The 24,719-nt window shown below is 48.8% G+C and overlaps 3 protein-coding genes across 5 annotated transcripts in view; all 3 read right to left on the bottom strand.

Annotated features, from left to right (window-relative positions):
* SLC22A14 (solute carrier family 22 member 14) overlaps positions 1–2,978 on the bottom strand; it is a 32,666-nt gene extending 29,688 nt beyond the window's left edge. Inside the window, exon 1 of the mRNA XM_027088379.1 lies at positions 2,766–2,978. The gene's annotated coding sequence lies outside the window, so the exon portion shown is untranslated. The remainder of the gene's footprint in view (positions 1–2,765) is intronic.
* Positions 543–10,591, bottom strand: SLC22A13 (solute carrier family 22 member 13). The gene is given in 11 exon segments (XM_027088264.1): positions 543–1,810; positions 1,991–2,209; positions 2,753–2,860; positions 2,862–3,132; positions 3,297–3,321; positions 3,324–3,464; positions 3,693–3,847; positions 4,094–4,197; positions 10,333–10,361; positions 10,364–10,438; positions 10,441–10,591. Coding segments are annotated over 11 exon segments (1,617 nt in total). The 5' UTR covers positions 10,586–10,591; the 3' UTR covers positions 543–1,465.
* Positions 10,592–16,510: 5,919 nt separating this feature from the next.
* OXSR1 (oxidative stress responsive kinase 1) overlaps positions 16,511–24,719 on the bottom strand; it is a 99,425-nt gene continuing 91,216 nt past the window's right edge. For 2 of the 3 annotated variants that reach the window (XM_027088135.1, XM_027088136.1), the window contains 5 exons: positions 24,186–24,250; positions 22,209–22,261; positions 20,464–20,532; positions 19,552–19,616; positions 16,578–19,139 (listed from right to left, as the gene is read on the bottom strand). In XM_027088135.1, the coding sequence (XP_026943936.1) occupies positions 19,065–19,139; positions 19,552–19,616; positions 20,464–20,532; positions 22,209–22,261; positions 24,186–24,250 (327 nt within the window). In that variant the 3' untranslated portion in view covers positions 16,578–19,064. Of the gene's footprint in view, positions 19,140–19,551; positions 19,617–20,463; positions 20,533–22,208; positions 22,262–24,185; positions 24,251–24,719 lie in introns of all 3 variants that reach the window. The other variant, XM_027088134.1, reaches the window with a different exon arrangement.

Raw genomic sequence — 24,719 nt, 5'->3', positions numbered from 1 at the left:
GGAAGCAGAACCCTTGGGTTCCATGGTGTCTGGGGAGCAGTGTCACAATGGGGCGGGGAGGTCCTGGGGTGGGGTGGCATGGGGAGGAACAGCATTCCACTCCTGGGGCACAACTGGCCACAGGCTCTAGGAACTGAAGGCGCAAGGCAGGCTGGGAAAATCTCCAAGTGAGCCAGCCCCATGCCTCCGTGCAGACTGTTCCCAGCACCTGGAGCACCCGTTTCCCCATCAGGGCTCCACCTCCACTGAGGGAAATACTCCCATCCTTCCACACACAACTTGGCCGCCCCCCTCCCCATGCCTGAAGAGGAGGGATGGAGAGGAGAGTAAGAGGAGGAACAGGCCCTCCACTCAGCTGCTCCCAGATCCCACCGGGGGAGGAGGGAGTGTAGGTTAAAGACTTCTTGGTGGGAAGTTTGGGGAGCGGCAGTAGGATGGCTTTTCCTTTCTCTCAGAGGAGAAGGAGAAGCTATCTGGTAGGGGGTAGAAGGATGGGAGGCAGGCAGAGCGGAGTTTAGAAATAGCCACTGGTGAGAGTTGGAAAACGAGCTGCTGCTAAAGACCCAGTTGGTGCTGGTGACCATGGATTCATAGATCAGACTTGTCGGGAGTGTGACTCTTTCCAGCAGTGACCAGAAGTTGGGGTGCAGGAAGAGAGAAAGCAGACAGTCGGGCTCATGTGCTGCTATGGTCTTGCTAGCTGGATTCTTCTGTAAGAGACTACGTGGGGATCCCCATGGGGCGGGGCGGGGGGGCAGCCAAGAGGTGAAGAGGGGTCCCAAGGGGTCAGTTGCAGGCACATTGCTCACACTAAGGACCAACGCAGAGGTCCTGGGATGATCACTGAGACCCCCCGAAAATTCTTGTGGAAAACCTACTTTTAGGAGCCTGCCAGGGCCACTGACTGATGATTAACCACTGCAAGCCCGGAAGAACTACCACCAGTGGCCACCAGGTAAGAAGACTTCTTCCCCTTTCCCTCACCCTGCATGGGCCCTGAAGGAGCCAGAGAAGCAGAGCATGAAAGGGAGGAGGGGCCCGGAGAGGAACAGGACCCACATCCTCCCTCTCCCCGCCACTGGTCCCTGAGTGCAGGACAGGGGAAGGAGAATCTTTGAAGAGAAGGCAAGACTGAAGCTTCGATTCTGACTGAATCAGTGCCCGCTCAGCTGGAGCAAATGCCCTGTGGGTCCCACCTTATCCAGAAGGGCCTAGTCCAGCCATTGGAGGAACCACAACCTTCCCTTCATCCACAGCTTTTCCTTCACCTGCCTGGGCGAGTCCAGAACTTTTAAGTGTTTTTCTCTTCCTACTCTCACCTACTTGGAGAGGCCCTACCCAGCTGTTCTGTTTTTGGCTTGACTGTGTTTTCAGGGCAGGGGGACCCCAGATGGACGGGATCTGAGGAGCCATATCCCCACAAGACTGTCAGAGAACAAGTTAAGCCCAAGACATGCCCAAGACTCTAGCCCAGAACAGGGTGTTGGACGTGGGGCTCTGGGGATGAGAAAGGTTTTGAAAGGAGGGAGGCCTGTCTCGGATGCTTCTGGGATGGGGCTGGGCAGTGGCTGGCTGGCTCTGGGGCCAGCTCATGGGGTGCTGCCTCCGTCAGCAAGACGGTCATGCTCACAGGTCCAGCTGTTCCCAGGGGAGTGTTCAGGCAGCTCTCTGCTGCTGCTGCTCTGGCTTCGGAGACACACTCAGAGGTACGTGCTGCTCTAAAGGCCACCCCTGGGCTAGAAGTACTTCCTGAGGCCTCGGAATCCTTTTCCGAGGTCATTGCATTCAGAGGGCTGGAGGAAGCAGAAGGCTGTCATTGGCTGCTTAGGAACTGATCCCGTATTACAGTTCCTCGCCATCCCCTCCCCAAAGTAGGGGAATCGTGAGGAGGCCATGTGGGCCTCTCTGCAACAATGGACAAATGGTGAAGTAGAGCCCCTTCGGGGATGGGGTCACTGATGTGAGGTCCTGGGTTTCAGAGAGACCAAGCACCTCGCTGTGGGCAGGACTCCTGCTCCAGGTCGTCCATGGCGTCCTTCGTGCTCCAGCCACGTGGCTCTGGCAGCAGGGCACAGAGTAAGCCAGCCCCGACGGGGAGGCTGCCATAGATGAGCATAGGGAGGGCCGTGTGGTACTCACCCAGCAGGGTCACGAGTGGCGTGAGGATGTCCCCGATCCTCGAGAAAATGCCCACCAGCCCCATGCCCGTCTGCCCGCGCAAAGGTGAGCGCAAGCCGAGAAGACCCGGCCTCCGCTGGGCCACAGCTCATTTCCTTGGAAGCACCCGAGTGTCTCATCTGGTCTCCAGGCCTGCAGAGTCTCCAGGCCCATGCAGTCCAGCCAGCCTTCCTGCCCCCTCCTCCTGCACTTCCCCGAGTCCTACTGTGCGGCCTGCTTTTGCCACCTCCAGGCCTCTCTGTCTGCCTGCTGTACTCCTGCTCACCTGTCGAGTCTCAGGTCAAAGGCTGCACCTCCTGACCACCTCCCATCCCCACCGGAGTCTTCCTTCTGAGCCATGCATCAAACTCGGGACTTACTCCATGTCCCAGTCCTGACAAGGCCAGGGTGTGGCCCCTCCTGTATCTGCCCTCCGCTGCTCTCCTCTGCTCTCCACTGACCCCATCCAGCCTTGGACCCCATCCAGCACTGCTGCCCCAGAGCCAGCTCTGTAAGCTCATTGGGGAACAGCAGTAAGGGCAGAGGAGGGATGGCCAAAATCAGGGTCTCAGGAGCAGAGGAACAGGAGTTGCACCTGCAGTCCTTACCTGATGACAGTGGGGAAGAGCTCAGCAGACTACACGTAGGAGATGGTAAATCCGGCCGCCGTGGCAAACTTCCCCACCAGAGCCATCACAGTGCCTGGGGAGCTGGGGGTGTCAGAACAGATCCAGGGCATCCCCCGTGGGGCCGGTCTTCTCTGGGACCATCCGGGAGGGAGGTGCAGAGTGAGGGGCCAGGCAGGCCGGGCTGTGTGGTCAGACCAGGGCAGGGCTGGCCCAGCTACTGCAAGTACCTGGCTCAGGAGCTCGGAGAAGTTTTCGCTTGTTGACCGAGGCCACCCTCTGGATCGGTTGTTTAGCCTCCTCTGCCCTCCCCCGGGTCAGGAGCCACCGTGCAGATTCCAGCAGAGCCCTGTAGGTCGGGCTGTGACCCTGGGGCCTGGACCTGGGCCTCCCCACTCCCCCAGGAGCCTCCCCGCTGTCCCAGTGCACACTGACCCCACAGGTTCGCTCTCCCAGACACCTCTGGACACGTAGCCAACCGAGAGGCAGCTTGCCTGGGAAGTATCTCCTCACCAGAAGTGAAGGAAGAGCAGAAGACAGGTGCAGCGCCAGCCATCTGGAAGAGCCTCCAGCTCTGGACGCCATGGGCGAGTCCTGCGAGGGCCATCTGCTCCACGGAGAAGGTGCACTGGGCCAGGACCACAGCCTGAGTTCTCTACCAGGGCCCCACCCACTCTGCAACTGTGAGAACGCTGAGTCTGAGGCTGGCCCGGACCCTGCCCTCTCACTCCCTGCCATGGCTAGACGCCACCAGGTCAGGGGCTGTGGTCCTGGCCCGGTACAGGGAGTGCTGGCGCCGTCACGTTAGGTGCGGGGGGTTGAGTGGGTCCCACAGGCAGCGTGGGAGCGTGGCCACCCAGACCCCAAGGCCCCGCTCTGCGGCTGATGGCACGGGGCCCAGATACCCACGTAGGGTGACGCTGCTGAAGTTATATCCAACGACGGCCGTGGCCACAGCAAAGCGCAGGGCCGTGTAGAGCTCAAAGGCGGGCACAAAGGCTGCGGCCATGCCAAGGATGGCGAAGAGTAGCAGCTGCACCAGGATAGCGGCCTCGCGGCCAATCCTGGGGTAAGAAAGGGGCAGGTTGAGGAGGGAGTCTGTCTGAGGGGAAGGAGGGAGATCCAGCCCCCGGCCCTGCCCTGGGTGCTCTGTCTGCGGGAGGGTGCAGGGCCCCACCTGGGAGCCCCATTGCGGGGAGACAGGGCCTTACCTGGAGACCAGTGAGAGGGGCACGTGGTGGGGAGGAACTAGACCCTGGGCCAGGAACCCAAGAGCGTGCTGGGTTGGGGGAGCTGCTCAAGGTTCTTACCAGTCACAGAGGGGCCCAACGATGAGCGCCCCAGTGAGGAGCCTAGCCAGGTCCACCGACTGGAAGGTGTCCTTCGGATGCTTCCGACCACAGACCAGGTTCAGCTGAGGCAGACACGTGCAGATGTGAGTCTAGGGGCAGCGCGGGCGAGTCCTTTACCAGCCAGCCCGCCCACCACAAACCTCTCAGGACAGAAGTGGGGCAGGCAAGGCATCGCAGGGCACCAGCGTGAACTCAGGGTGCACAACACGATACTTAGAAGTGTAAAGGGAAACACTGTGACCCTCAACATCTGCTTCATATCAAACTACCAGCTCCAGATGGTTCACGCAATTCTTTTCAGTGACATCATACCTGTGTGAAGTTGTGTTTTTGGAAGTTACTATGAAAAAAAGCAAGCACCACGTGAAACTCAATGTGGATCAGAAAATGAGGGTGGCGGGGTTCAAGGATCTAGACGTTTTGCAGTTCCCAATACATCCTACTAGGAAGTAAGTGCACGTTAGGATGAAATAAAAGTGTTTTCTTTTGATTCGTGTATATATATTTTTAAACAGCTACTGAGTTATTAGTACATAAATCCTTCTTAAGTTGTTTGTTTTTGTTTTTTGTCGTTGTTGTTTTGGGCTGCACTACGCGGCATGTGGGATCTCAGTGGGATCATCTGGGATTCCTTAGGGCAGGGATCGAACCCGTGCCCCCTGCAGTGGAAGCATGGAGCTTTAACCACTGGATCGTGAGGGAAGGCCCCCTTCTTAAATTGTTTGGAACAAATTACTTAATATGTGAAACTTTTAGGTATTTTTTTGGCCTGGAGATGCCATGTAAAATTATTGACCCACTAAGAATGTACAGTTTGGGAACCCTCTGACAGTCATTAACTGCTTCTTCCTGACAAATGGGGCCTCTTTCCCACAACCATGGCACCCCTGTGACCTGCTTGGGCCTTTCCAACTTTTCCCAACTGGCTGCAAAACCCCCCTGAAACTCCCATCATTCACAGGCAGTCAGAATCCTAAGGAGCCCTCACACACTCCTTGAGGAAAGAGATTAGGATGGAGGAATGTGCAGGCCTGCACACACGCGGACACACACACAGACACATACACACACGATGTGAGGGGGACAACCCACCTGGAGACTCACAGAGAGAACCTGACAGACTGGGAAACCAAGTGATGAAAATATGGGTGTCCATACACGTCTGTACACTTGTCTACTGCAATGTGCACATAACAATAAGTGCATGTGACTGATATTCCCCACCTCCATCTGTGAGTTTTATGCCCCTCTGCACATAGCTCAGCTCCATATGTTTATGAGGGTATCATGACACATGAGCTGTTCTCCAGAGCTCACAGAGGTAGCTTCACAACAATATTAATGCTTTTTTTTAAAAAAATTTATTTATTTATTTATTTAATTTTTGGCTGCATTGGGTCTTTATTGCTGCGCATGGGCTTTCTCTAGTTGCGGCGAGCGGGAGCTACTCTTCGTTGTGGTGCATGGGCTTCTCATTGCGGTGGCTTCTCTTGTGGAGCACAGGCTCTAGGCGCACAGGCTTCAGTAGTTCTGGCATGCGGGCTCAGTAGTTGTGGCGCACGGGCTTAGTTGCTCTGTGGCATGTGGGATCTTCCCAGACCAGGGCTCGAACCCGTGTCTCCTTCATTGGCAGGCAGATTCTCAACCACTGCGCCACCAGGGAAGCCCCTGTTAATGCTTTTTGAGCGCTTATTCTGGGTTGGGTAATGTGCCAAATGTTTTACATGCATTATCTCATTTAAAAAATTTTATTTATTTATTTATTTATTTTGGCAGTGCCGGGTCTTAGCTGTGGCACACAGGATCTTCATTGCAGCATGCAGGATCTTTAGTTATGGCATGCTGACTTCTTAGTTGTGGCATGTGGACTCTTAGTTGTGGCATGCAGACTCTTAGTTACGGCATGCATGCGGGATCTAGTTCCCTGACCAGGGATTGAACCTGGGCCCCCTGCATTGGGAGCGTGGAGTCTTACCCACTCGACCACCAGGGAAGTCCCATCTCATATAATTCTGACAACGATCCTTGACTTATTATTATATTCCCCCAGGGGTCCCCAATTCCTGGGCTGCGGACCGGTACCACTCTACAGCCTGTTAGGAACCAGGCTGCACAGCAAGAGGTGAGCGGCGGCGAGCAAGCGGAGCTTCATCTGCCACTCCCCATCACACCCCATCACTCCCCATCACTCGTGTACCGCCTGAATCATTCCCCCAACACCCACCGCCCTGTCTGTGGAAACACTGTCCTCCACGAAACCAGCCCCTGGTGCCAAAAAGTTAGGAGACTGCTTTATTCGTCTAAGGGAGAAGAGGTTAAGCAGCTAGTCCTGGCAGTGACTGAAACTGGATGGCAGTGAGTGAAACTGAGGGAAAGCTAAGGTAATGTTTCCTGAGTGAAGGGATGAGTGAATGAAGGAAGGAACTAATACCTTCAGTCAGATGAGTAGCCAATCTCCATTAGTTAACTAACCTTTAGCAGAAAATTAACCAACTCAGGAGACAGCATTTTGCTCCTAGTTCTGGCCTGAAGGACAACTGTTTTTATTTTTATTTTTTAAAATTCATTAATTTTATTTTTGGCTGCGTTGGGTCTTCATTGCTACCCTCAGGCTTTCTCTGGTTGTGGTGAGCAGGGGCTACTCCTTCATTGCAGTGCGTGGGCTTCTCATTGCGGCGGCTTCTCTTGCTGTGGAGCACGGGCTCTAGGGCATGTGGGCTTCAGTAGTTGTGGCACGTGGGCTCAGTAGTTGTGGCTCACGGGCTCTAGAGTGCAGGCTCAGTAGTTGTGGTGCACGGGCTTAGATGCTTCGCGGCATGTGGGGTCTTCCCGGGCCAGGGCTCGAACCCGTGTCCCCTGCATTGGCAGGTGGATTCTTAACCACTGCGCCACCAGGGAAGTCCAACAACTGTTAATTTTATAAGAACTTTAAATATATATCAAATGATGAATGAATTGCCCCTGAGAATGAAGTGCAGCAGGACCAGGTACTTGAACTTGTTGTTCCACCCAGTTCTATCCTGTTTGCTTTTTGTCCAGCCACCACAGATTGCTTTGTAGTTAAACACTATTTAAAATAAATAATAATGAACAAAGGCCTGCTGCTGTCAGCCTCTGGAGTCAGAACTGAGTCACTCTGTGTGACTCTGAATCTGTTAGCTGACCTGCTGGTGTCTTGGTTTCCCACGTACAAAATGGGGATGAAATACATTCCATAGTATCGCCAGATAGGATTAAAGGAATTAACACATATAGCATGCTTAGCACAGTGGCTGTGTTAGGTCAGCAAATGTTAGCTCAGCTGAGGCTGTACTGGCCCCTGTGCCATGAAGCACACAGCTGGTGACACAGGCATCTCAGACACAAGGGGCGGTCATACTCTAAAGGCATGAGTGCTGAGCCATGGGACTCCTCCAAGGCTGCCACCCTTGCTTAGTGGACACCATTCACTACCTCCCTGTAGATGAGATATCCCCTATCTTATCAAATCCTCATTCTAACTCCCAGAAGGCTTATCATTCTCTCTGTTTTGCAGCAAAGACAGAGGCTTGGAGAGGTGCCAAGACCTACCCAAGTTCACATACTGGTGTCATGTTGCAGATGGAACAGAGATGAAGAGGGCTCCAACTTGGGACACCAGTTGTCAACCTTCCCAGCCCTAATGCCTACAGTGGATGGTTCTGTCTGGGGCCTGCCACGGTGGCCCACAGCATCCCACCCCCATTTCCTGGAGCAAAACCCATCACATCTCCCTTTCACTGTTCCAAAACCATCAAGGATTCCCTTTGGTCTCTAGGAGACAGCCCCAATTCCTCAGCACTGTATCTGAGACCCTTTAAGAGTTGGCTCTTGCCTTTTCTCAACCCCTTTTGTATGTCAGAATTGCTCACAGGGGCCAGGCATTTTCATGCTCCAGACCCTAGAAATGGCTATTCCCTCTGCTTCCCCTTCCCTCCCATTGCTTCCTTCTGTGGTCCCAGGACGGATCACACTGTTGTTGCTATTCAATGATGGTCTAGTTGCCTCCCTATTCAGAGGTTCGTGTGGACAGGGCTGGGAGTCATTTTCTCTTTTACCAAGGATGGGCACCCAGGAAATGTTGGACAGGTAGGTTGAGAAGGAGAAATGTACTCTGTCCTTCATGAGCACACTGCCTATAAGGAAATATATTCTTTTCTTCTTAAATTCAGATTGTTTGTATTTCACTTTGCATATGAAGTTGCTGGTTATAATAAGGAAACTTGGGATGTCACCTCAGAGGAGTCCTCAGTCTGTAGCTTGTTGACTGGAAACCAAGGTGGATACCTCACACAAGGTAGCCCCAGAGTTTGGGGTTGTCACGTGGTTCAGGGCACAAGGTACCAAAAGTGTACATTGATTGCCCTGAGAGTCGCAGTTCTTGGGAGGGTGGGTCCCTGGGAGCATGTCAGGGAAAGGCCGGAGGTCCAAGGTCCCACCCCAGGGTCAGCAAAGACTAAGTTGGTGACTGAGGATAAAGAGAGAGGCCCCCAATCCTTGAGAACGTCCCATTCATTCCCATAACCTGCCCAGCCCTATCCCAGGCACACCAAGTTCCTGCTGCTTCCCAGACACATCACCTGCTTCCTGTTGCCAGGCCTTCCTTTTGCTATTCTCTGTCTACAAAGGCCTTCCCCTCTTCTCCATCAATCTTATTCGGGTCCCTGGTGCCCAGCTCACATACCAACTCCTTCAGGGAGTTGCCTGCCCATTCCCTCCCCAGGAGGAAGCAAATTCTAGCCTTAGAGCCCATCTAGCCCTTTGTCCCTCTACAAGGAGCCCAGATGTTCTCAGAGAAGGTGAATAGGGTGCCTCTGTTCTCTGTTCCTTGCATAGTTAATACTCAGAAGCTGTTGGCTGAATGTAATTGCATGAACAGTCCAGCAAAGGCTGTGCACAAGACCTAGAGTTGGCTCCAAGCACTCTGGAAGTCTGCCTGGGCTGTAAGGATGGTGACATTTGGCCAGATGGGCAGAGAGTTTATGAGCACATGTAGAGGAAGACACCTCCACAACATCTAAGGACTGATGAAGACCAGACCTATCACGGGTGGGATACTGGGGAGATGATGGAGGGGGCACTGAGGGTCAGACCGGCCTAGGCTGGGCTAGATCCAGGGGCTGGCAGAGTTCAAAGGCAACCTACTCCCCCTGTGGGATGGAATGAGGGGGAGGGTCAGGAAGAAGGCAGGAGGACACATCTTCCGGCTGCCACGGTTCTGGAGACAGGTGTATGGTCACATATTAAGAGGTGAATGTTTAGTCTCGGGGCTCAAATTGCCCTCCACAGAGGTTCAGGATTTGCCACCATTAAGGTGAGAGCTGCACAGATCCCCAACCCCTGCCCCTCAGGTTTCTGGACTATTTGTGCTCTTTCCCATGCCTGCAGGGAACTGGGCAGCAGGTGCTCCGAATGAGAGAGTCCCAGCTCCACCATCAAGTCTTTACGTTGCCCTCGCCAAGTCATCTCCCCATTCTGTGCTCAACCCCACTGTCTGGGAAGCAGCCTTTCTTGCTCTGAGGTGGTTGGAGTGGGGAACTTTCTATTGATCTGCCAGGGTCCCTCCTACAAGAATGGAGTTAGCAGGAGCAATTGCCCAGTTATGTGCAGGACAAGTCCTAGAGTCCTGGGTGTCCTTCAGGATCTAAGAGGCAGGCAGGCAGGCAGGAGGAGATCTAGAGAGAGAGGCTGAAGGCAGGAAGCTCGAGGCAAGCAAGCAGGAAGGCAGACGAGTGGACGGGGAAGGGGTAGCATCAGAGGGTTAGTTAAATGCGAAGATAGGTAAGCAGGCAGACATGCAGAGGTGGACGGAAAGACAAAGGCAAATGGACAGGCAGGTGGGAACATGGGGGAGAGAGAGAGAAAGAGAGGCATGAGGACAGGAGAACAGGAGAGACAAGAAGGAGGGCCACTGGGCAGACAGGCAGCGGGACAGATAAAAGCACAGGCAGAGATGAATGGACAGATGGACAGACACCCTGGACAAAGGAAATGGATGGAGAGGTAGATGAGCCAACAGGCAGAGGACAGAGAGCAAAACAGGCGGACCCACCGTCATTCAGGCATGGGGTGCAGGGCAGCCACAGAGGCAGCCACACCAGAGACCGAGGGCACGGGCTCGGGCAGACGAGCTGACGGACTAAAAAGAGGTGGAAAGATAGGCCAAAGGGCAGCCTTACCTCATTCTTTAGGGAGAGGGGCCTCCTGCAGGATAGACCCAGCCCACCTCGCAAGGCTGTGTCTCACTGAAGCTGTGGCTGAGGACGTCCTCCAGGCTGGCACCGTCGGGGGTGGCCGGAATGGGAGGCAGGGCTCAGGGCTGCCTGCCGCATCCACAGGCACGCTCAGCACCGGCTGCTCAGCAGCGCTCAGGGTCAGAGTCCGGTGCTTGACCCAGGCCACTGAACAGTGGTGGGCCTCATCCAGGACCATGAAGACCTGGGTGAACATGCAGAAGGCAGTCAGGAGGTTGGGGACACTCAGCAGTATCAGCAGCTGTACCTGGAAGCGACCAAAGCTGCCAATGTCAGCCGCGACCTGGGCAAAGGGAGCCACGGTCACTGCTTACCGCCTCCTTAGCTGGGGCCACCAGACAGCCCTGCAGCTCGCTCTGGGGCACGGGCTCCTCGGGGCAGTGGCGGTGCTGCGTTAATGTTTAAATCAGCCTTGCCTGGCCCCACCTGTCACACCTCAGCTCCCCAGCTCTGGTCTAGGAATGACAGAACATGATGAAAAGATAGTCCACTCTGACTTGGAGGATCCGAGGATGTTTTATGGACTGTGTGACAGGCACCACAAGAGGAACTTCTCAGGCCTGGCACACAGCAGTGAGCTTTAGCCAAAGGTTACGTGGTATACAGGGACAGCACCCCCTCTAACTGCAACATCCTCTACAATTCACACCAGTGCAAACCCCTCCCATTATGATAGAGTCCAAATTCTGAGAGTAATTTCAGCGCTACAAGGCAGTTGCTACTACACTGCACCGCGGGGGATAAGCCAGTGGAGCAGCAAGGACCCAGCCTGCACATTAACTTGGCCAACAGCCCAACCTGGTCTCATGACCCTGAAGTTATTTTCTTCTGCAGGGTCTCTAGCATGTGGTGGTATGCAACAGCAGTCAATCCAAGGGTAGTATGAAGGTCAGGAGATCCACCAAGGGCATAAATGCCTTTCCCTTCAGCAGCAGAGCTGACCAGTGCATCTTGATCTCTATCTAATCAAGGAAGGAACCATTAACACCCTCCCAAGACAGAAACAGATGCAAAAGCTGCCCAAGGGTAGCCCAACCACCCTGAGCAACCTTGGTGAGCACAGAGGGACAAAGGACAAAGCCCGAGCCCCCGCTGTGGAAGCCCCCCCGATTTGGGGGTCAGTCCTTTGACCCTGCTGGAGTCGAGGTTGGGATGGGGCACGGCATGGGGGCTGGCAGGTCAGGATTCTTACAGGACAGGAGGCTAACAGAAGGCAGGACCTCTGACAACAGGAACCTCCCACCGATGAAAGCCCCCATCCTTTTTCCCTGGGGGGAGTCTCACTGCAGGTAGACCCAGGGCTTGGAAGGCATCTAGTTCAATCATAGGAGGTGGGGAATGGTGGGATTAAATAGAGCATAAGGGAAAAATACACGCTTGGGTATCACACTCACATTCACATATTTGCTTGGTAAGCATCGGAAAGCCTTTTTGTGTTTTGATTTTGAAACACTTTGAGATACGAGATGGGCAGAGGAGCATGGGTGAAGGGAAGGCAAGGAGCAAGGTTGTGCAGGGCAGTTCTGGATACAGTGTGCCTACATCCGCGGCCTGTCAGTCAGCACGGAGGGAGGGTCCAGGTAGGGCAGACGCTGGAAGGCAGAGGCAAGGGTCCACAACCCTGCCTAAGGAGAGGACATTCCTCTCTGCCCCCTCCCAAACTCCCCACCAGGCTCCCCCCCGTCCCCAGCCCCACCTCTTCTTCCTCACCCACCTCGCTTGCGTGTTCTTGTCCTCAGCATAGCCTTCACTGAATTGCCAAGAAAGCAGACGCTACTAGTTGCTGCTGCTCACTTTGGCGCTCACATTATGGGGAAAACTGAGGTGGAGACAGGAGCCTGGGCTCAGTCCTCATCATCTTTTCACTCTGATCAGGGTAAGGATTTCAGCTCTAAGGCTCCAAGGGGACTGAAGGTAGGAGGCAGGAAGCTTGGTCTCCACCACTGATTCCCTGTGATCCGCAGTCTGCTCCTTCTATCCCTCTGGCCTCTATTTCTGCATCTGTGTATAAGGAAAACTTGAACTAGATGCTCTCTAAGGATCCTTCCAGTTCTTGGTGTAGGATTCTAAAACACAGATAGATAAATGATGAGGAGATGCTGATAGAAGAGTGAGACTCAACCAAAGACCTTCCATAGTTGTAACTATGATCCCCAAATGCCACTGGCTTCACTGCACTCCCAAATGCCCCAACCTTAATTTCTTGATTAACTTATCTGTTCTCCTAACCCTCCCCCCGACCCCACCAGTCTGCCAAAGGCTCCCCATGATGCTTCAAAGCCTAAAACTGGCTCCCTTCTTTGAGGGAGTCCTCCCAGGAATACTGTAACCCCGGGGACCTGTGGTCTCACTGACCTGGGAGGATGAGCTCAAAGGAGCATATGTGCTGCTCTCTGGCGTCCCCGAGCAGTCTCGTCACATCCAGTGTCCTCTAGGAGACTGCAGGGTAGGACGGGGCTGCCTCTGGCCCTTCAGGGAGAGCCTACAGCCTGTCTCTCTCCTCTTCCCCTCCTTGTACCTGCCTTCAGTAAAGGGCAAAACTAAGACCAAAGAGAGGTGTAACAAGAGTGTTCTAACCACTGGAGCTAAATTGAATGGACACACATCCCTGGCAATCAACTGTCCACGGGGTAGAGGACGGTGTTTGTGTGTATGGTGGGGGGAGGGGAAGGTACTCCCCAAACATCACCTACAGGGATGTACTGGATGGTGTCTCAAACCTCTTCCAAATTTGAGAACGACTCTAGTAGATAAAAACGGGATAGGCATAATGGTTTCTGGTCCAGGATGTAAACAGCTTGGAAATTGTCACTGTGTTCTAGCAGGTAAAAAGCTGAACAAACTGAAAAATCAACAATTCTTCTGTCAGAGAAGTGAGGTCACAGGGCAAACTGCTATCACTTGAATTGGAGCTAGACAGGTAAATACAGAGAACTATAACTTCTTGGAGCAGAAATCCACAAACTCAAACTTCCACAGGAACCAGTATCACAGTGGGAAAATCCGACTGTAATTGACAGACTGCTTGGGGGCTCAGGGTAGATAAGGTGAGAACAGCCAACACAGTGCTGGAGAAGAACAGAGGTGCAGGACTGAGAATACCTGACTTCAACCTTGACTATAGAGTACTCAAGGCTGTGTGGTACTGGCAAAAGATTACACACATAAATCAATGGAACAGAATAGAGAGCCCAGAAAGAAACTCACAGATTCAACTGATCAAAGAGCAATACAATACAACAAATGGTGCTGGAACAACTAGACACAATAAAGTGAATTTTTTTGTTTCCTAGTGCATATAAAAGTTGTTTAGGGACTTCCCTGGTGGCTCAGTGGTTAAGAATCCGCCTGCCAATGCAGGGGACATGTGTTTGAGCCCTGGTCAGAAGATCCCACACGCCGCGGAGCAACTAAGCCTGTGTGCCACAACTACTGAGCCCGCATTCTAGAGCCCGCAAGCCACAACTACTGAGCCCGTGTGCCACAACTATTGAAGCCTGCGCGCCTAGAGCCGGTGCTCTGCAACAGGAAAAGCCACCGCAATGAGAAGCCAATGCACGGCAACGAACAGTGGCCCCTGCTTGCTGCAACCAGAGGAAGCCCGCGCGCAGCAACGAAGACCCAACGCAGCCAAAATATAAATAAATAAAAATTTTAAAAAGTTATGTTTAGGGGCTTCCCTGGTGGTGCAGTGGTTGAGAGTCCGCCTGCCGATGCAGGGGACATGGGTTCGTGCCCTGGTCCGGGAAGATCCCACATGCCGCGGAGCGGCTGGGCCTGTGAGCCATAGCCGCTGAGCCTGCGCGTCCGGAGCTTGTGCTCCGCAACGGGAGAGGCCGCAACAGTGAGAGGCCCAAATATAGCAAAAAAAAAAAAAAAAAAGTTATGTTTATACTGTAGTCTCCTAAGTGTGCAATAGTATTCTAAGAAAACAATTACATACCTTAATTTAAATTACCTTAATTAAATTACATACCTTAATTTAAAAATACTTTATTGCTAAAATATGCTAACTATCATCTGACAACAAAGGGTTGCCACAAACCTTCAATTTGAAAAAAAAAATGCAATAGTTGTGAAGCAGAAATAAAGCAACTGCAATAAAACAAAGTCTGCCTGTATACAAAGAACACTTAAAACTCCACAATGAGAACAACCTGATTAAAAGTGGGCCAAAGACCTAAACAGACACCTCGCCAAAGAATATATACAGATGGCAAAGAAGCATGTGAAAAGATGCTCAACACGCTGTCATCAGGGAATTACAAATTAAAATAAGATACCACTACACACCTAGTAGAATGGCCCAAATCTAAAACAGTGACAACGCCAAGTGCCAGCGAACACGTGGAGCAACAGGGACTCTCATTCACTGCTGGGAATGCGAAACGGCACAGCCACTCTGGAAGGCAGTAGGTGGTTTCCTAAAAAACTAGACCTACTTTTACCATACAATCTGCCATTGGGCTCCTTGGTAATTTACCCAAAGGAGTTGAAACATACCCACATAAAAACCTGCACACAGATATATATAGCAGCTTTATTCATAACTGTCAAAACTTGGACACAGCCAGTAAGTGAATAGATTAATAAACTGTGGTATATCCAGGCACAGAATATTAGCACTAAAAAGAAATGAGCCATCAGGTCACAAAAAGACATGGAGAGACCTTAAATGCATATTACTATGTGAGAGAAGCAGTTTTGAAAAGGCTACCTATTGTATGATTCTAACTATATGACATTCTGGAAAAAGCAAAACTTTGGGGACACTGAAAGGATCAGTGGTTTCCAGGGACTAGAGGGGAGGGAGGGATGAACAAGAAGGGTACAGAGGATTTCTGGGCAGTGAGACCATTCTCTTTGAGACCATAACGGTGGGTACACATCACTGTGCGTTTGTCCAAACCCATAAAATATACAACAGCAAGAGTGAACCCAAATGTATACTATGGGCTTCGGGTGGCAACGAAGTGCCAGTGTAGGTTTATTGATTGTAACGCATGTACCACTGCAGCGCAGGATGCTGACAGTGGGAGCGGCTGTGCGTGTGTGTGCGGTCTGGGGGTATATGGGAACTCTGTGTACTTTCTGTTCAATTTTGCTATGAAGCTAAAACTGCGCTAAAAAAAATAAAGTCTACTTTAAAAAAGAGAAAAACAAAAAATGTGGGGTAGATGAGCTGACCCACAGGAGGGATCCATGAACTGTTGCACTGAGCATTGCTACTATGAATAGGCAGAGGTGAGGAAACTGGCTTCTGGACAAGACTGGATCTTGCTAGAGATTATGGGCAAGTGGAGAGGCTCTGTTTACTCTTGCCCCTGCTCTTATCCCCACATACATCATGGTCACTTTTGAGTAGCCAGCAACTCCTCTCCATCCCCACAATAGTGAGAGTCCGCTCTTACAACCTGCTCATCTTGAAAGCAAATTCAATCAGCTATGATACCATCAATTCCAAGGTCCCAGGACCTGAGGCCTGAATTACCAGGACCCACACAAAAGCAGTCCTGTCATGGCTCAAAGACCACCTTCTGTTGGGAAGGAGTTATGATCAGGGAGGTTACTTATCCAGGGGGTGGAGGAATACAGAGGGGCCTAGAATCTTACACGAAACCTCACCATTTCAATATCAAAGCCAAATGGGAACAAGTTCAGCCCTGCTCTAAACTTTCCACAACAGATTCCCAAAGGCTTGAATCTGGCATCTTCCCCCCCCCCCCCACCCCCGCCAACAGCATGAGCAGAATTAAACAGAGAAGATCAATGCAAAGAGTTCCTTATCCCACTCTATCAAACTTCCTTGGGCAGATCTCTCTCTCTTTTGGGATTTCAGTTTCCCCACTTGGTTTTAAGCTGTTCTAATTTGTAGATGAATACACTTTTTAGGGAAAAGTGCACCTTGGCTTTTCTCTATTCGCATGAAAAATTAAAGTTAGTAGTGACCTCCTGACCCACTTCCCACTGCCCCCACCAACAGTCACCAAAGTGAAGCATCCTTACACCACCACAGACAATTTATTCTTTATTGATTAAAAATGAATGAAACATGCAGCAAAGTACAAAGTCAAAAAAATAAAAATAAAAATAAAAGGGAGGGGGAAGTCAAATATTTTACATCTTCCATAATCTAGCATACATCGTAAGGAGGAACCTCCATTTATTGATACACCATTATTCTGTCCTCCAGATTATTAGAGTATCAGCTGGCTCTAGGATTTGGTTCACAACTTAAGCAAAAAACCCAAACAAATCCATTAGTCATTTAGAAAGACCATACATTTCACAAATAGCATTGGCACATGTTACCTTGTGCTAAGTTAGTCCCTCCCCCAGGGACCAGGGAATCCTGGGGATCCAGGGAGAGAGGTGTATCCTGAATCACCCCTCCTGGGAAGGAGCAAAACTGCTCACTAGGTCACGTGCTGTCTCACCTGCAAAGTTTCTGTTCACTCATTTTTTTTCAGCATCACTGCACAAGCCAGCAAAGCGAGTCCACCATACATCAAGCAGAAGAAGAAATAACACTGTCCTGGGGCTTGGTGTCTGACTCCTAATTCCCAGCAGGGCAAAAGATGAATGGAAAAGAAAGAGAAAGCCCCAGCCCACTTCTACTGTCATGCCTGTCCCACTGCAGTTCAAAGGTAATGGCCGGCTGGAGAAATTGAACAGGGAGATGGGCTGCTGCTTACTTCCAGCTTGGGCTCTCCACCACCTCCAAATAAAAGCTAGAATAGAGTGATGCCACCACCCTTTGGATTCAGAAGTAAGTAGACTATGATGGGCTTATCTGAAACCAAAACACAGACTCTAAGGTAAGCCACTAGTCTTGTGCCAAAAGGGACATTACATTTTTTCATAACTTATTCCTACCTTCCTGTCCTTGTTCCCCCAACCCTCTTCTAAAAAAAGAAAGAAAAAAAAAAGGAAAAAGAAAAGCTAAATATTTGTCCAGTAAGCTGATCAATCTATTCTGTCTCCAGGCTCAGCAGGCTCCCTCCTTTTACCAATCCTGCTGGGACCTTGGGCTTTGGTGTCCGATCCTCTGATCTACTTTCCTCCCAACCCCCATCCCAAAGCATCCCCTCCCTTCCTCTACAACACCCATCCCTTTCCCAACATGCCTTTGTATCCAGGGCAGGTGAAGAAAGCCCATGACTAAAACTACAAGCTCAGAATGAAACAAAAACTATAATAAGTTAGTTGTGGAGAAAGCTTTCAGAAGTGCTCTAAGAGAAAACTAGGTAAAGCAATCCTTTTATTCACAGACCAACAATGCTGGAAAGGGCTCGAGTGATTCTATAAAGATGGGCCAAAGCCCATCTTTGTGTGTCATTTTAAGGCCAGATTGAGGATCCCTTTCATTTACAAACTTGTTAGGGCTATCTGCAGTTAGACAAAGGCTGACTGTGAAACAGTAGGAAAAAAAAAGAAAAAATCAACACCACTGATGATTCACATATTGCATTATGGTGCTCTTTTTTAAACCTAAAGAATAATTTATATTATTTCTGTAGAAAATCAAATGAACACTGTCTACTCAAAAATCCTAAAAGTCACGGCACATGTGGTTTCACTTTCCATCTTGGGTCAGGTTCAGCACACAGGGACCCCCTCCAAAGGGTCAGTGCAGGAGAGGGGGCAGAAGGCACGCCTCTCTGGCCCAGTGCGAGTCTCCTTTATTGCTGTAGAAATCTCAGCCTTGCATTTCCTCATGATTTGGAGGCCAGGCAAATTGATTTTCATGGGAGGATCAAGGAGCAGTTTTTCTTCAATTGTTTTAAGATTTGAAAATAAATACTTCTGCAATGATATGAGTTATGATTTTTCCTGTTCAAAAACCACTGCTGGGGAAATTCTCTTTTACAAGCCATTACTTGATCTTTTCTCTAAAAACAGTCCAAAGTTCCACTTTGAAGGATCCGATGGCTGAAGTTCGATTACAGTCAGATGTTTTGCACCAGCTGAAGTTAAGGCTAGCAACCCTTTCTGGAGGGAGTAATGAAGAGGGGTGCCTGAGAGCAGCTTCAGCAAAACGCTTAGAAACATCATGAACAAAAGAAGAACACAGTTTAGGTTGCCTCCATCTGAGGCTGTGCTTCATCCTAACAAAGGGTGTTGGAATTCATATCGGATACCAAAAAACAAAAACAAAAACAAAACCCCACTAAATTAAATTCTCTGGGCTTCAGCTAAACAACCAACTTTTAACTGCTACTTCAGTGGTAAAGGGATATCCCAAGATGCCCAAATCCTCTCAGGTGTGGGAGAACAAGCAGGATGAGGAAGCCCAAGATAGCTGCTACTTTCCACCCAGCGCCATCACTGGAGTAAGGCAAGATGAGCTGATACACCTCCCTCCTGGGCCTTGAGGCACCCGGGCCACTTCTCAGATGGAGGAAGACAGGGGACACGTGCAGTAAGTTTACTAACGGAACTCTTTAAAGGGATGCTGGCCACTGGTGATCCAACTTTTCTTTCCCTGTGGGGAAAAGGGGGAATGATGGCAGGAAAAACATAAAGAAAGACCTCTAAAGCTCTTAGCTGGGAGGTTTGTTGCTGGGTTCTTTGGCAGTAGTGAGTTTAGGCCAACAGAAGCAACAGAGATACGCATGTGTGGAATCTCCTTAGGCCACCTCTTCCAGGGCTGTGTTTTAGCTGATGCTGAGCTGGGCAAATCCTATTAGTTTACCATCATCAGGAATATCCGAGCCTTCGACACCAGATGCCTAAGAACCAAACAAAATGAGAAGCTGTGGCTATTTATAAACAAAATTGCAGGCAGCAATTAAAACTGACATGGGGACTGTGGGAAAGAGGGCAGTGGGGGACAGGTTCCTGGGATACAAACAGGAGGCAGATAAAGGTGTAGGTGGAGTCTGGGTACAAAGGTGGAGTCAGATTGGCCAGCAATCTCTCTTGAGGATAAATAGTCAAGGGCCTCGGGTAGGAGGCTTCCTGAGAGGGAGAGGGGAAGGGAAGCCAATGAAGGGCGGTATCAGCCCAGGGCATGGGGAGGTTAAACAAATACAATCCACCAGACTTAAATATTCTCATCACTCAGGGAATATGGAAGCTGGTCTGCAGAGGCTGCTGGTGTGTAAAACGTGAGATGGTTTAACAAAGGGAAGGAATGAATACCAGTTTGAAAGTGACAGATCGATTTGACTGGGGTTCTTCCACAATTTTCTGCAAATTAGCTGCCACTGTAATCATACAAACAGAGAAAGTAATGAGAAGCTAAGTAAATCCACATTTCAACCACATTTTAACAACTTAAATGGTAGTTCACAATCGTCTATGTACAATCAAAATGGAAGCAGAAAGATAAATCGCTCCCTAAACACAAGGTGTTTTTAAAAGCAACTCCAAGCAGCACAAATAAATCTTATCATTGTCAAATTAACTTTCTTTTAACTTAGGAAAGACACTGGGGTGAAAGAGGTATGATTTGCCTATTCACGGGCCAGAAAGCCCTAGACTGGGAATCAGCCAACTATGGCCTTCAGCCTGTTTCTGTTCTGCCTGTGAGCCAAGAAGAGTGTAAAAACAGAGACTGTTACATGGTCCACAAAGCCTAAACTATCTGGCCCTTTAAAACTCTGCTGACTTGGCCTAGGCAATGGTCTTTTCCTTCAGTAAAATGCACCTGTGGCCCGACTGTGCCTTTTCTTACTTCCTGCTTTTTTTAGGACTAAATCCGTAATGATTTTTGCTTAACTCTTAGCTCCAAAAGGATAGCGTTCATTCTCCAAAACGGATTAGATATGGCCAAGCTTACTCTAACCTGTAACTTCTGTCATCATTTCTACGATCTCCCAGAGACCTGGGTAAGTTTTCACTCACTATCACTGGGGGTCACAAAGAAAACTCAGAAGTGAGATTTTCTTTTTTGTAAGGAAGGAACTGTCCCCAATACCTGTTATTTCAGCAAAGCCAAGAACCATTCCAAGAACCATTAGACCTACTCAGTGGAATCAAAGCCTGATTTTGTAGATCCTAAGTATACAAGCAGAGAGACGGCGACACAAAGGCAGAGCACAAAGTAGTTACCTATTACTAAATCCCTTCCATCGACGAGGCCAGCGGAAATGAGTTCCTGAGAGACACCCTCTGCTGTATCTGCAAGGACAAAGAAGAAGGTGCTCCGTTTCTTGTGCACGCATGTCCCTGCTAACATTCAGAGTGGGTGCTGGCACAGCCAGACCAAAGCTAGCTGTTAAATCCACAGAACCAAGATGGCGGGGGGACTTCCTCCACATAAAGGTTTCTCCTCCCACCAGGATTATCTCAAGTGAGGGACTATCACAGGTCTAGGTAGAGGGCGGAACCTGTATCACCCAGACGGCAAATATCAGCTCAACGTAAAGATAACGTTCTAAATGATGGTGTACTTTAGATGGGTTCTTGCCTTTGTCGGAAGAGCACCTGATAGTGATGCTGCAGAAGAAACTACTAGTCTGAGGACAACCCTGGACGCCAGCCCTATGAGCTCTGAGACGTGATGGTGAGTGTATAACACCTCCAGGGCTAATAAAGCAGAATAATTTAGTCCCAATTAAATCTCTCTCTCTCTTTTTTTTTTTTTTTGGCTACACCGTGTGGATTGTGGGATCTTAGTTCCCCGGCTGGGGATTGAACGTGTGCCCCCGGCAGTGAAAGCGCGGAGTCCTAACCACTGGATCGCCAGGGAATTGCCCCCATAAATCTTAAGAAAACAAACTGTAATCTCTTCTCTTTGTGGGTCATACTCCCAGTTTTTTTTTCGGTTTTGTTTTTTTTGCTAAAATAATTTTCTTTTTTATTCTGGTGGGTCTTCCTTCATATCTAATTATTATAGGTTGTACTGTCTGAGCAATGGGTATATAACTAGAAACTAAAAAGATGAGGACAGAGTACCATCTATTAACCTCATCTCCAACTGACTCCTTCCCGAGGCCTGAACACCGATCCCCTCAGAGGGAACGGGAGGACCTCTGGGGAGGGGCTGTGTACATACATTTGCCAAAGACCAGCGATTTGAATGAGTACCTTAAAATGTGACTCTGCCTGGCTTTAAAAAGGAAAACAGATACATCTCTGTACATGTGCATTTGTTCTCTGCATTTGAGTGAACTGCTCATGATACTGAGACAGCAGGAAGACTAAGCGTGGCACACAGGACGGATACCAGCTGGCTGCGGGCCACTTCCCAAATACGAATCCTGAGTAACAAAGGCAAGAAAGAAAATAAGCCTTGTCCCTGGGAGAAGTTCACGGCCAGAAACTGCAATGACAGGGCTCAGCTTTAGCTGGGAGGGAGGGGACTGGAAGCCTTACTGCTTCTTTATTGTCATGGAGGACAACCACGTTCAGTGATAAGAGCAGGAACTCTGCGCTCCGAAAGATCTGGGTTTGAATTCCAGCTACACCTCTTCTCAGCTGTGGGAACTGCAACCAGTTACCTCACTCTCTCTAAGCCTTGATTTCATCATCTATGCAGTGGGGACAATAATCTTTCCTTAGGGGGCAGTTTTGAGAATTTAATGAGATACTGATTAGCACAATGTCTGCCATACAGTAAGCAGTAAATTAGAGTTATATTCAATACTCTTTGTATTATACTAGGTTTTCTAAATGAGGTAGTAGTAAATAAACTGCATTTTAATTTTATTCCTATGCCCCCCAAAACCTCTCGGCCAGGAACATTTTTATCACCCTTTAAGAGGAAAATATATCTAGAGGACAGAAACTTCTCACACATTTCCTTAAAATGACAAATGAGCAGTTATTTTGTTTTCAATGTTTTGATGCCTCACCTCTCCCAGGAGTAAATTCGAATCGAATATCATTTAGTTCTTTTTTTGAATTCCTATGAAAGAAAACAAAATGTATAAAATAAATGTCTGAATTTATGCATTCAGGGTCCGCCCACATATATCAGGAAAGCTATGCCAAGAGAAAGATCTTTCTGTCCCATAGACTGTATGATTTGTCCTAATGAGCTCACACTGAGGGCTCAGAGCAAACAACTCAGAGTGATCATCTAATTGTTCTACAACCCTTTTAATTTATGTCCTTCACCAGTCAATATATGCCCATGCCCATCCTTATTCCCACTAAGATGATCATATTAGACTAAGAGGAATATCTGTATGAGCACAGGGAGGTGTGACTAACATGATACAGGATGCCCTTTTCTTCCTTATCCCCACTCCTACCCCCCACACCCCTATGCCTAGGAGAGTGCCTTGCCCACCACTGGTGATCAGTCTGACTAGACTCATAGAATGAAACACATGATGCTTCCCCAAATTCCACAGGGGTTCAGAGGAGAAGGATAAAGAATATACAGATTGGGATAATGAGGAAAAACTTTAGAAGTAGTATTTTAGATAGGACTTAATGGATAGGAAGGATTTGCGTGGGCAGAGAAGACGGGGAAAGAAATGGGGCCCATACTGGCAGCAGAGTTAATATAAGGCTCCAGAGATTAAAATGTGACTGGTGAAAGATAGTTACATAGACTGCACACCACACCAAGTACTGAGATAAACTAAGCTCCCTGGAGGTTCTGGTTAAAGATGGAGAAATTAGAATATTATGTCTAAAGGCAGACATGAGTGATTACTAGGACCCAAATCCATTTTATCTAAACAGTTCAGGGAGCTTAGGTCTATCTGACACATACTTGATGTTACTGAAATTGTGCTTAAAATATAGTTATCCAAATCCAACACATCCTGCCCCACAGTGATTTTCTCCCTCATGTTGTCTCTTTGCACTTGTCTACACAGACTTACACTTCTGCATGTCTACTACTGAAACTTGTTTTTAGCTATGCTAAGTACACAATACAAATCAACTTCCAACACAGACTTGATTATTGCATTTCATTTTCTCTTTTTCTCAGTATCTTAGCGCAATAGCTAATACTGCTGTACTTAGTCTGAAAGCTGAATAAAATGAAGGTCAAGTGTTCATTATCACTTTAGTGATGTGACTGTCATGCCAAGCACAAACACCTTCAAAGATAACAATATGCTAAACTGAACTGCCTAGTCATTTAACTTCAAAGTCTTCATAAGTGAGAATAAGAATCTAGCCTCCTCTTCCATAAACAAGTCTGGAACACAGTCCACTAAAAAGCACCCTTCAAAAAGCTAACTACAAAGCAGAAACTAACACACCATTGTAAAGCAATTATACTCCAATAAAGATGTTAAAAAAAAAAAAGCTAACTACATCACTTACAAGTATCCTCTCCCCTCCTGAAGCACATGTCAAATAGAATTGTTATACTCTCTATTAACTGCTGTAAGTTTTCAAAACAAAATTTTGAAGAGAGACAAATAACATTCTTTGTGTACAGTTAAAATAGGATGAGATTACCAAGACACTGTATTAATTCAGAACTATTTGAGTCCAGGTATACAGAGTAGGCTTCTATAAAGAAAAGGTAACCAGATCTGCTTTCTTCACATTTATGGCATAATTTCATTACTGTTAGTGGTAAAATCAAAACATTCCCCAAACAGTCTTGCTGCCTCTACTCTAATTATGGTCATACTGAGAAGATGACTAGGAATTCACAAGTGGAAGGAGGAATGAGTCAATGCTAATTCAGGTCCTCACACTACTGCTATTATTTCTGAGGGAAATAATACACCCACAAGCAAACACACACGATCCTATCCAGTTACTCTCAGGCATGAACTACTAGAAGGGGAGTAACTTTCAAATAGAAATCAGCATATTCAGAGTATTCAGAAAACAACAACAGAATGTCTACTTACCGTAATCTTAGTACTAGACTGATTGGGATCTTGGTTTCTTGTGAACCTGCTCCTGAAGACAGAGCCTAAAAAAGCATTGAAAGGTATAAAGTCACTGCCTGGACTATTAAGCATGGAGGTGACTAATGCTCATCTGCAGAAGAATCGTCCACTTGGCATCAATTTTCTTCATCTCCAGGTGTGGCCATCCTAGTCCCTAGGACACTCCCTGCTGCGGGAGGACATGTACCACAAGGCAGCAACAAGAGCTCAATGTCAAACATAATGAGAAAGATAATTCTCAAACCCACACGAAATTCCATACACAGCCACATTTAATTTTGTATTTTTCAGACCTCTCTTCCTCTATATAAGCATGAAGAACACGAAGCTGGGTTTTTCCCTTTAAAAAATCTGCCAGTGGCAACACATCTGCCAGTAAGGTCTAAACTGGCTACCCCGCACAAAACCACCCACGCTGGAGGTTCCAGATCTTTTTTTTTTTTAATTTAAACAAATATTTTATTTTATTTATTTGGTTGCGCCGGCTCCTTA

The sequence above is a fragment of the Aethalodelphis obliquidens genome, unplaced genomic scaffold (genome assembly GCF_003676395.1).
Source record: "Aethalodelphis obliquidens isolate GAN/ISIS:26980383/991018 unplaced genomic scaffold, ASM367639v1 scaffold62, whole genome shotgun sequence".
NCBI lineage: Eukaryota > Metazoa > Chordata > Mammalia > Artiodactyla > Delphinidae > Aethalodelphis > Aethalodelphis obliquidens.
The sequence above is the reverse complement of the archived record's forward strand: the minus strand, read 5'-3'. Positions and strand labels throughout refer to the sequence as shown.